This window comes from Gasterosteus aculeatus, chromosome 16 (genome assembly GCF_964276395.1).
Source record: "Gasterosteus aculeatus chromosome 16, fGasAcu3.hap1.1, whole genome shotgun sequence".
Lineage (NCBI taxonomy): Eukaryota > Metazoa > Chordata > Actinopteri > Perciformes > Gasterosteidae > Gasterosteus > Gasterosteus aculeatus.
The window spans coordinates 16,522,417-16,538,140 of NC_135704.1; the positions used below are offsets into that span (position 1 = coordinate 16,522,417).

The following is a 15,724-nucleotide window of genomic DNA, read 5'->3' on the forward strand; positions in this document are numbered from 1 at the left end:
AGTAATGGCAAACAGCTTCTCAAATTTCGGGGCGATAATCCAAATTATTAGCAATGTAAATCTTTTGGTTTGCAGTCCAAACTATTGATTTGCAGATGCCGCCCGAGGATGGCAAAATAATGATTCACAAAATAATTTCATTGGTGTTTTTGCCTTAATTTGATGTATTTTTCCGGTCCACATAATGTGTTTCTCAAGTTCAAATAACACACCTTTCTTTTTAAACAGGATACAAGGTGATGCTAACACTCGCTCCAGCCTCTGCGTGATGAACCAGGGAACGTCCATTTATTATTCATATTGTCATTAGACACAAGCGCCCACAGACCGTGTTCACCGACGAGGGGACGACTCCACGTGGCCTCGAGACAACAGGCTGCATCGATCTTAAGTTCATCAAATACTTAAAATGTACTTAAAAATCTTTTTTTGGGGAAAATTGGAAATCTCTTCACACGGAAAATGTTTTAAGGGACTTCTAGATTATGCAACTGGATTCAGAAATAGAGGAATTAGTGTTACAACTAATAATATGGTGACTAATGACTGGTGTCATTTCCTCATTGATTATTAAAGCACAAATCATCCCAAAATACTTCTTCTGCCCCTTTCTCTATCCTCACATTTAAGTGAATATTTAAAAAGGACTTATGACGCCCGCAGGGATTCATCGTTATATTTTATATGAACTGTGAGGTTATCTGACGTTAATGCTCTCTAAGATGAAGAAACAAGTATGAAAGTACGACAAAATTTGAGATCTTTCCCCCGTGTTTGTTTCAGCAAAGTTGATTCCTCGATACATGAAAATGTGAACCACATGTGTGTTTGTCTGAATAACTGCATGAACATGCAAGAAACATCAAATCCCCAGAATTAACTAACTTTTCACCGTGACAATGTCGTGCCAAAAAGAAGCCGTCCACACAGGTCATTGGACATTGTGACCAAAGTGTAAGCTTTATACTTTATAGCTGCAATATTACAGATTCATTTTTAACGTAGTACAACTTTGTCCCCATAATGGTACTTTATTCTCATAATATTCTGACTGCTGCCTGACAGATATAAATGATGAGCAGAAAAACAGTAATGTGTGACAGATTCACTTATAAATGGAATCTTCCCAGCACACATGGCTAAATGACTGCAGGCATGAGTATAATCATGTTGAGAGCAAGGAGAGCACTGAGGATGTTGAGCTAATCTAATCTGTTTTATTTTGGAGGGATGTGGGCGGCGGATGATTTGTAACGGTCTAATTTAGGAACCATGCTGAAAAGACATACAGGACACAAGCGTCTGTGTTCTGTTTATTAATAAGACATTTACAATCCAGGTTTTGCATATGTGGTGTGGATGAAGACTGCTGAGGAATCTGATGATATGGGGAGATAAGTGACAGAAATCTTTTCACAGAATTTTAACTGCAATTACATTTTTCTTATGTTTTACTGGCTTTAGTTATTATAACAGGTTCTTTCCCATGGTTTCAGGAGACCTGTTTGAGGATAGACAGCTGCAATAGTTTGATAAGTGGTAAACATGATAGCTGAATTGCATTTTGGACCTCTAGTTTTACAAAGCTTTGAAAAACTCAGTGGGGAGGTATTATGTAAATTGGAGAGACTCTAATGTCTGATATATATTATAAATTATTAGCATAATTATTATAAATTCATGATACAATAATATACAATGTTATAATTGACCGACTAATTAATCAATCAAATTAAATATACCGTATTTTGTACGTACTGTATTCTACCAAGCAACATCGCCATCTAGTGTCTGAACGTCCACGTTACGTTCGAGCAGTCAACGTAAAGGGGTCTCCCGTGACGTCATCACGTCCAGACTGACGTTGTTGGACTTCGTAGCGTCACCTTCTGGTCGTCTAGTGTGGCGTTAGCCGACCGTTTGAACCCACCTTTCAGCTAAGTACCGTGGATAAATAAGGTATGCACCGGATAATGATACTTCCAGTTCGCACGTTTGCTTTGTCACACGTTATGAAAAGGTTTAACCTCTAGTGGACACTCGTAAATGAGAGCTAACGGTACATGAGCTAACTTTACTTGCTAATCCATGCACGCCCCCCCCGCCAAACTCCGCTTAAGAAACAACTACTTTAAAATCACTCCCTGAGGATGATTTATACACCTGTTTTGGTATCGAAACGCTGTTTTGGGCTACATGAATAATGCATCTTGTTAAACTGGCCGTATTGCGTTCACTAATTCTAATCAATGACGTAATTCAACGTTAGCTATTGATTTGACAGGTTTTCTATTTGTACATTTAATTATCTGTGTTACAGCCGCCATAATGGGTCCTTATGTGTGGTGCAGAACTGTGCATAACATACATTACTGCTAAATATCACTTAACTATCTTGACTATATTGACATGTTAATTACGTTACTTTTTGTAAAAAGGTCCTCAACGTGCTCCCGAGACAACAATAGTTTCAGTTAATTGACACTATCCCAAAATGTCCATACTGAAATACTTTTCTTTTGCAGTGGGTTTAGTCTAGCTGTCGTTTGAAATAAGCAACAGCAGTAGCAAAATATGTATTATTGTTTTAATCATGATTGCAGGTATCGGTACGTGCACCTTGACAAACACAATTCTCATTCTGCTCTTTCCACAGAGCAGCATGGCCCTCACTCAGGTGTCCTCCAACAGGTGCGCTGGGGGCTTCCAGAAGGTTTTTGAACATGAAAGGTGAGATTTGTGTGCCAAAGCCTCAAAAGTACACACACACACACACACACACACACACACACACACACACACACACACACACACACACACACACACACACACACCTATGAAGGTATGCATTCATGTACGTTTGTGTTTCTTCATGCAGCACCGAGCTCAAGTGTAAGATGAAGTTCGCCGTCTATCTGCCTCCGAAGGCTGAGACCGACAAGTGTCCCGTCATGTACTGGCTCTCTGGTGATGTATATTGGATATCATATATATATGTGTGTAGCCTGATAACAACTGAGGGAATCCATTTAAAATGCAAAGAAAGGTCTACCGTGTCTACTGGTGTGTTTAGAAAATCACCAGACTCGATGGATTTTAACTCATCCCATGTTTCTCTGCAGGTCTGACGTGTACGGAGCAGAACTTCATCACCAAAGCAGGCAGTCAGGTCCCGGCTGCAGAGCACGGCCTCATCGTGGTCGCCCCGGACACCAGTCCACGTACGAAAGCACACGCTGGCAGTAAAACAAACACACCTGTGTGGGGGGGAGATACAGCTTAATTTGGACCCGATGAATAACTTTCATAATATGTTGTGGTACCTCAGAAAATTGAGATGGTCTCCTGTCAAACGCTTTTGACGCGTCGTCTTTTCCCAACATGCATCAGGTGGCTGCAACATCGAGGGCGAGGATGAGAACTGGGATTTTGGCACCGGGGCTGGTTTCTACGTCAACGCCACGCAGGACCCCTGGAAGACCAACTACCGCATGTACTCCTACATTACCGAGGAGGTGCGTTGGACACCTGAAAAAAACCCTCGACCTTTTGTTTTTTTTACACTAGTGTCCCTGACAGTCTCTCTCTCGCTCTCTCAGCTCCCCAAATTAATCAACGCTAACTTCCCCACGGATCCAGACAAGATGTCCATCAGCGGTCACTCCATGGGCGGCCACGGGGCGCTCATCTGCGCCTTGAAGAACCCTGGGAAATACAAGGTATCGGCCTATCGTTCAGGAAGCAACCAGATGACTGATTATCGTCAACCATCCTCCCATCAACCGTTTATTCAGAGTAAATGTAACACGTGAAAGTGTGTGTAAGAGCATTGAGAGCAATGTGAGAGTGCACGTGCTTGGTGGATAAAGCTGACTGATGCTTCCTGCAGGCCGTGTCTGCATTCGCCCCCATCTGTAACCCCATGCAGTGCCCCTGGGGGCAGAAGGCCTTCTCGGGTTACCTGGGCCCCGACAGGTCCGCGTGGGAGGTGAGATAATAACTAATAATTACACACGCCGAGGACTGTCAATCATTGACAATCAACGCTGCATCAGTGAGCAGGTGATTATTAGCATGAAAGGAAACCACTAAAACTGGTGAATGCAGTGTCCTCACCACAAACTCACTGTGTTCACTGATGCCAGAGACAAATAAAACCAAAATGTAATTTCATGGTTGTGCGGCAGTTTAAGGGTCCTCTCCCCCCTCGCTCAGGCGTACGATGCCACCGCGCTGGCGGCGGCGTACTGCGGCCCTCAGCTCGACGTCCTCATCGATCAGGGCCGGGACGACCAGTTCCTCTCCGCCAGCCAGCTGCTGCCCGACAACCTGATCGCCGTCTGCTCCGAGAAGAAGGTGCCCGTGGTCTTCAGACTGCAGCCGGTCAGTTCCAACACGCGTCTGCTAACTGATCAGCATGACAGTTGCATGCTGGGTAAAGCACCTCCCGGTGACATGTGGTCAAGTGGGTTTGTTTTTATTCGGGTAATCGCTTTATTTTTCCTTTACGGTCTGGTTTAAACTTTAACGTTAAAACATGGTGAAGTAATGTTTGTCCTCAGTCTGTAAAATAACCATTAACTCACTATAAATATCAAGTAAAAAGACTGCAGAAAATCATTCATCAACATTTTATTACAAAAACTATCATCTCTGTTCTTAAGGATCTGCTAACAAAGTGCCTTATTTCCGGTTTATTCATATTTTGTTGCAAACTCTCGTCTTTACGCAAGTCGTCCGTCTGATCTTATTGCTGGAGCTTCCTTTTGACCACAGATCTATTGTGCAACTCTCGTCTGACACCAAAGGATATGAAATGAAAGCAGCAAAATGTACTTATTAAAGTTCGAGACCTTGAAGTCGTGTCTCCTCCCGCAGGGCTACGACCACAGCTACTTCTTCATCTACTCCTTCATGAGCGATCACATCAAGCACCACGCCAAGTTCCTCAACGCCTGATCAGCCACCACAGAAGATGTCAATCGCCAGCAGAGCGTCCTCCGTTCCCTGGAAACCAAATCCCACAACTTTGACCTTCCGTTTAATGTCTCAAACCTTTGGATGATTGAGCCAGTGGAAATTTAAAAAGAAAAGTTTGATCAAGAATAAAATTCTATTCATTCGTTCTTAACTCTTGTGGACAAGTACACTATCTTCATGTTAAGACACAGAGCAACTTTTATGAATCTTGTCACATGGACTTTACTGGTTCGAAGTGCTCGTATGAATCTATTTATTGCCTTTATACGCTCGACCTCTGACCTCAGCGTAGCATGTTTTTAGTGCTGAAGGAAATAGTTTGCGCATGAAGTACTCCCACTTGGTTGCATTATTTAGACAGAGGTCTTTACTGATAGTGATGACAAATACAGTGCATTATATACAGTATTCACAGCAGTTTAAGGCAACATTAAAGGGACATTTCATGCATTTCAATGTACACAAAAGGGTCAGAGTTACATCAAAGTCACATAAAAAATAAATTTCCTCCCAGTCAGAAAAAGTACAAAAATGTGATCACGGGCCATTTCTGGACAATGTTTATATACAAAATAAGACATTAAAAGCAACACTGCTTCAGCAGGTCTGATTCACCACATTTACACAATGTACATCAGCGTCACATTTCTTAACTCGGTTCTCTCGTTTCAGATTAAAAAGGTGATTTAAGATTCTCAGTTGCCAAAACAAAGATATAAATATAGAAGTTTAAAGTGCAGATTCTGTCTGGGAAGCAGCCGGTTTGGTTTTATTGCTTTTTTTCCCCCCAAAATGAATGTGATGCAACGAGTACAAAACTGAATATGAAATATGATTATAAGAAGTAATGTTCATTTAGAACAAGTACATTGAAATAACTTTGCTAAAACCACCCATATTCTTATAATGCTGAATTATTTGACTGTTTTTAGCAGGTGTTTCCAATTAAATCAAAAGTATCCATAATATCCATCCGTGTACGCAAGACATATGGGAAAGGGTTGGTTGCTCTACTTCTAAAATACTGTTGTCAGATAACACAAGCTGATATAATGAATATAAAGCAGTTCCATTACTTCACCACGCTGACCACAGTGTCGAAAGATGTGAACATTTATTTATCTTGTATCTTATACGTGTTATTGTGGAATAATCAGATGAGTGTTTTCAGAAATATACAGCACACAAGGAAAGACATTAATCACTATTTTTTCAAACATTAATTCAAGAGCAGGAAATCCTTGTGATAAATAATATGTACACAGGCTACAGTACATTTAGTTTAAGTAGATGTTTGTTTTGGCAACTGTCAAATCGATCCAGTGGAAACATTCATTTTAGCATTTTTTACTGCTGAATCTTGATGTAGCTTTTGGTGACAAGTTGCATCTTATGTACAGAAAAGAAACCTAATCACTCATCCATATGAGCCTGCTGGTCCAAGAGTGTCGAGACACTTGTGGTTTCCTTATGGCGTTCAGGAGACACGCAATCTGATCTCAGACCTGCCAGGAGGTTTTAAAAGGGGCAGAACGTGGATCCAGAACAACTCAAAGTTACCAACATGATTCATGTCTTAATATAATCTAGTCATCACATAGACGTCTTCTTTCCTTCAACAACACTTTTTGTAAGAAGATTAAAAATCAAGCGTTTTGATACTTTAGTATTTGAGAAGTCAATAATAATATTCTATCAAAATAATTCTATTATCATTTAAAGAAAATACTAACTCTGCCGGTGATGTTTATTATAATTATCCAGCGCCTACGGCGTCATCCAGAAAGAGGAAATATTTTATATTAAACTGGGAAAAGCGGTCGATCAGATTCCGGAATGAATTAATTCAGATTAAGGAAAGACCGAACCATCTCTGGAGATTATTATAATATTATATGAAACATAATCGGCTGCTGCAGTTGTTAGGAAGATCAATCCAGTTCGTTTAACACAAACTTACTGCCCCTTCAAAATAAAGCCTAGTGATCTTCATAACCACATGATTCGGGCCAACTAGCCCCTTCTTTGTACACACAGAAGCACTCAGTCACATGACCTCTGACCTCACCCACGCACGCACACACGCAGTGGGAGCCATGACATCAGATTTAGATTTTGTGATAAATGCCATCGTGAACATATAATCATCTAAAACAGAACTCTGACATTTGCCAGGCGTGTCTCTGTGTGGAAGCTGATGGACATCTACACGTGAACTCAAGATGCTCCGACGGTTTCAGCTTGAAGATGCAGACGTGGTTTTCTTTTTACTTTGTGTGTCGCATTAAGAGAAATCAATCTAAAAAATAAAACATTAATTGCTCAAATCAGCGGTTGAAATCACTGAAAAAGTCCTGCAGACGCCTTGAGTGAGCACGGACTGACTACACGTAGGAAAAGATTCAAGGTGAGGAAAAAAACTAAAAGACGGATACCTGTGAGAGTCAATCCGAGATGCTTGATAAACAGACGTGGTTCAAGGACACAGACCTCCACAGAAAGTCAGCAAAACTTCTAGAAAACTGTCTAAATTATAGCTAAAATATATTAGAGAAAAATATTTTTTGGCATATCTTTTCGAAAGTGTACAACGGCTCAAATGGCTTATCTTTATATTATAAATATCTTTATGTTTAAATACAAATTGTGGTTAAAACTTGCCTCATCCTCTATGTTAAAACTAACCTTTTGGTTTTACTCACTAAGTCGGTGAGACTTCTTCACGGTTTGGGGCACTTGATGGGCTTATGGTCTTATTTCTTATTTAAATAATTGAATGTCTCTGCAACTATTTTTGTACAACAGAGTTTTAGGACCACGGTTGTGGAGAAAAACAAAAAAGAAATGTGTATTATGTCACATTTTTATGAAAAATAAATTAGTAAATTTGAGTAATTAATGCAAAATAACAAAACACTTTACGCCAAACGTTGTAATACTGCTGCTTTATTCTTAAAATATGAATCATTTTAAGAAAAAAGTAATATCCCGATTTGGAAAAAAAGCCTTATTTTCAGAAGCATCAAAGGCCATTTTTAATACCACACTTCTTTAAAATACAATTTTAAAAAGTGTTTTATGTAGTAGAATGTGACTTCATCTTCTAATATTCTTACTTTTGTTTTACTCCAATATTGTAACCTCGTCCGGAGAAGCAACAGGTGACCTGTCAAAGTGGCCCTAATACTTTGACAGGTCTTTTTTTTGGTACAACCAACGAAAGGATCCTTCCTTTCTTTTTAATCCTAGAGTTGTATTTAGTTAGTTGACGGTTTGCATCTCTTGTGTTTCAAGAAATGGAGGAAATCTGTGTTCATTTCACTCACACCTCCCGCGCTTAAAAAAAAAAACCCATTAAAGGTGAGGAATCACCTGGAACCATAAGATGCTGGAACATGACACCTGTATGGAAGCAATATGACTCCGCCCACAAGTTCCCTCCCACAAATCAGCAAATAAATCATTTGTTCCCTGAACACCATTTTGCATCCTTGGATCTAACGTAATCACTCCGTCACTGGGAATGCATGCAGAACGATCGCGGCGGCGTGCCGCGGTTTTGATCCAGGTGTGCGTTTGTTTTACGTGTCGGTTCAGGGGAAGCTCCGCCCGTGTCCGCCGCTCACGTCAGGAGGGCGTTTCTGGGCGACGCCTCCTCCACCAGCGCCTGCACCGTGACGCACAACTTCACCAGGCCCTTCTCCTCCAGGATGTGGTGAGGAAGACACAGTTTGTCCTGCGAGAGCAGAGTCAGAGGGACGCGGAGGAGCAGATGTGGAGGCAGAGAAGAGACACAAAGGATTTAGAGACCAAAACTCTGCAGAGTTTGGCACATGCCGGGCTGCACACGGATGCACTGCGTCCAGGAGATAGCCACAGCCCACAGTCTAACACGGCTTGTCCCGCGCGTCCTCGACTTTTACATATTCATTTACTAGATTACTGATGGTTTTCGTTTATTTACAGGAAAAATAGCAGTTCATCATAGCAGACATATAAATGTTTCATATTTAGGACATGTGATATCGTCACATATAAAATAACCTGGAGTTAAAAGTAATTTTATTTTATGCTCATTTGTCTTGTTTGACGTGAAGCAAACTGAGTCTACAGCCAGCAGACAGTTAGCTTAGCATAAAGACCAGGAACGGGTCAGAAGGTAAACAAATAAATACATCTGTCCACCAGAACCTTTAAAGTCCACTAGCAACTTATTTTAAATGGTACAGGCGTGTGCCAGACTTTCTCTCCGCCTCCATCTTAAACAATAGATGGCGCCTTAAAGACGGAGATAATAAACGCAGTTTAACAGTCAAACACCAAAGATAAGCATGAAAACAATCCTCCTCATACATGACATCCATTCACATCAGCACAAAGTAAAAAAACAAAAGCAGCAGCTTCCATAATTCACAGAATATGAATTTGAAACGCTGCTTTCTTATAAATTGCACTGAGCAACTCTAAACATTACAAACAGTAATAATCTACTCCACCACGTACCAAACCCCCACAATAAACTCCTTAATAATAATAACAATATATATCTTACTTCATGTACTCATCTAATGTCTAAAGCCCTTCAACTGATTCCAAACGGTCTCATTGCATATCAGGAGACAGGAGTTATAAATTCACAAAGTAGGACAAATATAAATAATTAGATCAAAATAAAATTCACATCTTACGTTTTTAGAACACACTGAAATATCATTTAAATAACAATTAATATCTGTTAATTAACTAACTGATTAAAATGATTCTTAATAATATGGCTTCCGTTTAACCCTCATCTCTTTAGTTATGAGCCACTGAACCATTCGGGGATCATGTGCTTATTAAACTGTCCAGCTACTCTGAAACATGGGAACAACTATGAAATACTCATTTTAAATGTGCAAGGAATCCTCCGGTATTCAAAGTTAAACGCGTGGTCATGGAGCTCTTTCCAGTGCGTCTGCCATGACACGGCGGCTTTTAGCGCTTCCGTTTGGCGGCCATGTTGGCTGTGCAGATGTACTTTTTAAACTGTATTTTTTTCAATATCTGTACAACTGTAAATGCAGACAATTAAACTTTTTTCATTTTTATGAAACCAGTGTTTACTGATGTTTATAGATACACAATGTGGTTTGGTGAAGATACGGATCTCTTACTTTACTATAAATGTTCACGTAAACAAAGACATAGTCACCTAAATCTTTCAAAAAATCTCCTTATAAGACCATTTCTTTTTATTTGGAGAACGGCTAAATGAATCAACCACTGCGGTGTTTATATTGATCTGGTGTGCAGTAATTTCTGCTTCATTATTCCCCTCTGTTTAACGAATCCTGTTTGCTACTGAAAACCTATTGTGGGTGTGGTAGCTGTATAAAGCTCCAATGTGGACTTACAGGAAATGCTAAAATGCTAACGGCTCACAAAAATATCAGCACTAATGAACATTTCCAGATAACGTTAATATATTTGTAACTATGTTTCCTATGTGCATTGAATGCATCAAATACCAAAAACAAAGGAGCCGGGGCGGAAAGAGGGCGGGTGACCGCCAGGAGGCTGTTGTCACGGTTACGTTAGCTCGCTCCAACTATAGGCCACGAACAGCAGAACTAGGCAGAGGACGTGAAGCAGGCTCGAGCCAATAAGGTCCCAGATTTGCCAGGCGGGAGGCGGGGTTTGAGTGGTAACGGAAACCAGTGACGGAGTCTCTGCCACCCTGGAGGAGGCGGGGTTTGGAGTTGAGATCGCCTTTTCCCGTTTCCCGTTTGAAGAGGTCGTATCCAAGGCAAACAGCGTCTGAACTGTGTTGCAAACTGGCTGCAGGCGGCACTGGATGATGTCATAGGGCGAACAGAGGGAAGACTAGCTCCCACATTCGTAAGATGGATGAAAATAAATGTAGGAAGGGAGGGAGGAGGTGAAAAGGCCAGAGGGTGGAAACGGAACAAAAGTCCGAGGGGAAGAAAGGAAACGAGGGAGGAGGGAAGGGAAAAAGCCAGGGAATGATGAAAGAGGGAAGAGAAGGAGGTGGAAACAAGGTGATAAGAGATGAAGGAGATGAGGAAAAGGCAATGGGAAAAGGAGGAAATGAAGATGGAACATACAAGAAGTAAGAAGGAGAAAGTAAGAAAGTAGGCGGTAAATAAAAGTTACAGCAAGAGAGAATGTGAAATATTTACAATGAAGGGATGAGGTGGAAAAAACAAAAACAAGAAAGAACCAAAACCCAGGTGGAGGAAAAGTAGGTGGAATGGAGGAGATGAGCGGTGACAAAGAACCAGAAGTAGATGGGGAAGTAGAGGGAAAACAATTTAAAAAGGAAAACAAAAGGAATGATAAGAAAATGGGTAAGAGGCAAAAAGTTATGTTAAAAAAGAATAAAACAAGAGGGAGAGTATGAGGAGGACGTGGTGCATCCAGTAGGAAAGTAAAAAAGAGAAAGAAAAGGCAGGAGGTTAACTCAGAGGTCAAAGGCCACAGACTAGAGTGAGAGCTGGTGGTGTGAGGGGGGAGCAGGCAGGGGTTACCATGGCAAAAAGCAGGGATGCTTACTGAGGATGGAGAACAGTTTTGAGCTCCCCTCTCGCCCAGTAAGCAGACCATGAAGAGGAGTGGCCCAAGAGGCTGATGGGAGAGCCAGTGCAGCAAGCCAGCACAGAAGCCATCATTAGCACGTTAGCACAGAAACTATCATTAACACAATGGCACAAAAGCGATCATTAGCACATTAGCACAGAAGCTATCATTGGCAAGTTAACTGCATAATTGTGGCCAATAAAAGTTCACTAGTTGGCAAGCGTCCACACGGAGGTAAGCAGCACAGATGGAGGTCAAAGGTCAACGAGTCAGTTCAGATCAACAGCTCAGAAAAAGTATTAATGTATAATATAATCATTATATCTCTCAAAGGAAGGACCCAGACTAATGTACTGCAAATGTGAAGACAAAATAATTAAACAAAGGTTTAAATTATGTTCAGAATTTTATGGCCCTCAATAATAAAACTTAATTTTCTGTCTTCACCCACTGTACCTTTAGATTTTGGAGTATGTGTTATTTGCTGTTTTCAACTATACTTTGATAAGAAGACTGATACTGTACATGTTTGTATACTATAAAGCTAAATATAAAGATTAGCTTAGCACAAATAATGGAAAATAATGGGGGAAGAAACGAGCCTGATTTTCCAAAGCTAATTAAATCTTCTGAACAGCACTAATGAACGTGGCTCATTTTTTGAATCCATACAAAAAAAAATGTGTCCAGAGTCCAGAGTCAGGACACATAAAAACACACAATCATACACACACGCACACACAAAACCAGAAGCCGCTCTGTTTCAACCCGATGCAGCGGTCATGATGGTGGGAGCTGGAAGCCATAGGCAGCGATGATAGCGATGATGATTAAGCAATAACTTCAACAATCAAACAACAGAATTTAAAAGCCATGAGGAGAAAAGGGTAGGAAGATTAAACCAGTTCTGGGGGAACGCTGAGCGGTTCCCATGTTTTAATCTAGAGACACAAAACATAACCCGGGGGGTAGAAGACGTTTACTAAATTGTTTCATTCAGCAGTTCTCAATTTAAGATAATATTTATTTAATTCATTCTCAATTAATTGTTCAGGCTTGTGATCAGGTGACAAAAATTGTTGAGAACATGTGCTGTTAAAAACATGGAGTCATCAGCCTTTTCTCCCAGATCTGGTTTACAGTTTAATGTTGTCATCACTGTCATTCAATTACCCTCAATTTTTGCTTTCCCCTCACTTACCAAACATAAATCACAAGCTAATGTGATCACTTTTATACTTTTTACTAGTACTTTTACTACTTTGTTCCCCTCAGACGCAGACGGCTTTCATGTGACTGAGGAGGAAGCCTCTGTCTGATCAGTAGTTATTCTTGTGAAGCCAAAGTGCAACTGTTGCATTAGGAGGGAAATTCCTCTGATGAACTGGGGATGTTTTCAGGTGCGGGGGTTGCTGGTTCAAAAACCAGGACTGACTTGAGCAGCAGTGATGCTGCCCGGTTTGTTTAGAAATGATAACTAGTTAGGCTACAAAAAGCCTTGATAGAAACGACCCCCAGTCCAGAGAGGCAAAGCACTGTAGTTGGTAAAGTTATCGTAAACATGTCTTACCTCCGACAGGCCGATCTTTCTGCAGGCGTCCAGGAAGTTCTCCACGTTTCTCCGACACTTGGCCATGCTGAGTTTGGGCTGGAAGTACAAAAAGGCACACAAAGTCGATCTCGGGTTGCAGAGCACCTTAAATATTCCTCTCAGGGGTCAAAGGTCGGGACTCATACGCACCACCGCAGGGGATGGAACGTGGATGCTGCCGACGGAGCGCGGGCGGATGTGATTGGCCAGGTGGCAGAGGACGACGCCGTCCATCAGAGACGACCCGAGGTCCTCGGGGAGGACGACCTTCAGTCTGCTCTCGATGCTCTGAGGAAGGACAGAACGTTAGAAGCAGGTGTGTGAGTCGATATCAAGAACGCAGTCAATGTTTTCAACCGACAGGTTGTGTAATCATCTAATATTTCTCTCTATATAAATTTTTTTTTTAAGTTGAGTGTAAGTCATGACTAATTGGTGGACAGAGCTTTCTCTTTTCTCTTTAATCGCACTAATGAGTAATAAAGGTGACCCACGTCTCGCAGCTGCTCCGTGAGCTCCAGCTCCTCTCGCAGCTGCTCCATCTTTCTCCTCATGGTGAACTGGGGATCAACAGACTCCAGACTCTTGTGGCTCCGCAGGAACACTGAAACAGACGAAGAGGAAGAAGCCGGGCGGCGTTGGGAACATTCACACAGCAACACACCGCCATCGCTGAAACATACAAGACGAGCGGGGACTTCTGAGGAGGAACGAAGAGGTTAAATCAGCGAGGAGATGCTCAGATTTTTCAAATCTATCCATCGGTCTAATGCCAGCGCTCTGCCATTAAGTCTCTTTCATGAAGGTTATCATGTTGAGTTTGTGTTGATTCATTGGTGTGATCATTTTGAAGGATGCTGCGGACGTGGTAACAAAGATATTGAGGTGTCTTTGTTACCGAGCTTCAGTTGGTACTCAAGCAGCAGAATGGATGCAAAATAACTGGGCACAAATAAGCCAAGTGACTTCCTGGACATCCACATCTGCACTCAGTGACACAGAAAAGACCTTTGGGCCATGACAGATGTGGGAAGCACATGTAAGCGAGCTAAAAAGATGGTAGCCGACCCCTCTCACCCCGGACAAAACCTGTTTGTGCCCCTTCCATCTGGCAGGAGGCTGAGGTCCATCAGGACTAAGACCTCCCGCCACACCAACAGTTTCTTCCCGTCGGCAGTCGGGCTCATCAACAGAGCCGGTCCCCCACTGCCTGACTATAACATTCCACCGGTCACTCCCCTTCACACTGCACATGTCACTTTAACTGTAATTTATCACTTTGTCGTCACTCGTCACCTTGTTACTTGTTCGCTAGTGCACTTTATGCTTAATATTTTTCAACTTTTTTCTTATTCTCTTGTTTTATACTAACCCATAGCTACTAACCCTTTGCATTAGCATTTTACTTTATTTCATTACTTGTGCACTGCGGTCTTGTTGTCTATTGTTACACTGCCTACTGTCACGCACCAACCGCCGAGACAAATTCCTTGTATGTTTGACATATTTTGGCAATAAATGTTTCCTGATGCGCAACATTCACTTACACACAGAGTACTTAAATAAGGGGACCAGATTAACAACAATTAGACAAAACATGTTACAAGCACATGTGATGATCAGTGAGCCATTGAGGTGAAGGCGGGAGGAATCCCCCCTGTAGACTGACTCAAGTTATTGGTTTTTCACCAGTCTTTGTGCCAAAACTAAGCTAACCAGCAGCTGCATCATTGACTGTGCACAGATGAGTTGTATCCACCTAAAAAACACTGATTCTTAGAGAGAAAGCCAATTTCCCAAAAATATCAAACTATTCAGAACGAGGCTGGGAATTAATAAGAACCATCAGAATCAGTAACATAAATAAAAAACAGAGTGAGAATGACGTATGGCCGCTTCACACAAGACCAAACACACACACACACACACACACATCCGCCACCAGGAGGCGCTACAGACAGTTTAATCCAGCTTCATCTCGTTGTGAAGAGCAGAAGACATGAAGTCTGCAGGATGTTAATGTTTTCTGCACTGCGAACCTGTTAAACAACCCTCACGGCCTGTAGCTGAACTAAGGACTGAACTCAAATACGAACATAAAAATGTGCTGGAAGTGATCTAGACAGCATATATTCTGTATTTATTGGGGAAGATCTTAGGCGGGTCGTTTTACAAGCTTCTCCTCCCTGCTGTAAATGTCTGAAACAGTTTGAGGCTGCAGCATCTCGTTTCTGTCTCCCGTCCTCTGACGAGTTATTAAAAGATTTTGGAGGATATCTTTAAAGCCCTGCATGAAGGCTTGTGAGTCTTTTTGTTATCTATTTCACCAATTACTCCTCGCTGGCTAAATGTAGGAACCTGCTTCTTTTACAAGATCAGTCCACGCTCTGGTCTGCAGTCCGTGCAAGAGAAGCTGCAGATAAATAATCTTTCTGGTGCTGCTGACTGGCGGCGTTAAGTGGTGTTCAAGCTCTTTCCACACATTCACAGCACACTACAGCGCAACGCCGCGTAACGCAGAAGTACAACCAACCACTCCTTCCCACAACAAGCTGCTCTCGTGCCTCTGACTGG

At 41.7% G+C, this 15,724-nt stretch overlaps 2 protein-coding genes across 9 annotated transcripts in view; one reads left to right on the forward strand and one right to left on the reverse strand.

Annotated features, from left to right (window-relative positions):
* Window positions 1-1,812: 1,812 nt before the first annotated feature.
* On the forward strand, window positions 1,813-5,131 carry esd (esterase D/formylglutathione hydrolase). 2 transcript variants are annotated; one of them, XM_040202496.2, is made up of 9 exons: window positions 1,813-1,959; window positions 2,657-2,730; window positions 2,879-2,967; window positions 3,123-3,221; window positions 3,391-3,515; window positions 3,600-3,719; window positions 3,890-3,988; window positions 4,216-4,383; window positions 4,879-5,131. In XM_040202496.2, exons 2-9 carry the CDS (start codon window positions 2,663-2,665, stop codon window positions 4,957-4,959), a joined length of 849 nt encoding a protein of 282 aa, XP_040058430.2. In that variant the 5' UTR covers window positions 1,813-1,959; window positions 2,657-2,662; the 3' UTR covers window positions 4,960-5,131. The 2 variants fall into 2 exon arrangements, with proteins under 2 accessions (XP_040058430.2, XP_077946570.1); XM_078090444.1 differs by having other exon boundaries at window positions 1,857-1,959; window positions 2,662-2,730.
* A 193-nt stretch (window positions 5,132-5,324) lies between these two features.
* Window positions 5,325-15,724, reverse strand: part of lrch1 (leucine-rich repeats and calponin homology (CH) domain containing 1) — a 44,368-nt gene continuing 33,968 nt past the window's right edge. For 4 of the 7 annotated variants that reach the window (XM_040202491.2, XM_078090437.1, XM_078090439.1 and 1 more), the window contains 4 exons: window positions 13,645-13,754; window positions 13,301-13,438; window positions 13,130-13,207; window positions 8,924-10,845 (listed from right to left, as the gene is read on the reverse strand). In XM_040202491.2, coding sequence (XP_040058425.2) covers window positions 10,552-10,845; window positions 13,130-13,207; window positions 13,301-13,438; window positions 13,645-13,754 — 620 coding nt within the window. In that variant the 3' untranslated portion in view covers window positions 8,924-10,551. Of the gene's footprint in view, window positions 8,717-8,923; window positions 10,846-13,129; window positions 13,208-13,300; window positions 13,439-13,644; window positions 13,755-15,724 lie in introns of those variants that run through there. The other 3 variants (XM_078090441.1, XM_078090440.1, XM_078090442.1) reach the window with 1 other exon arrangement.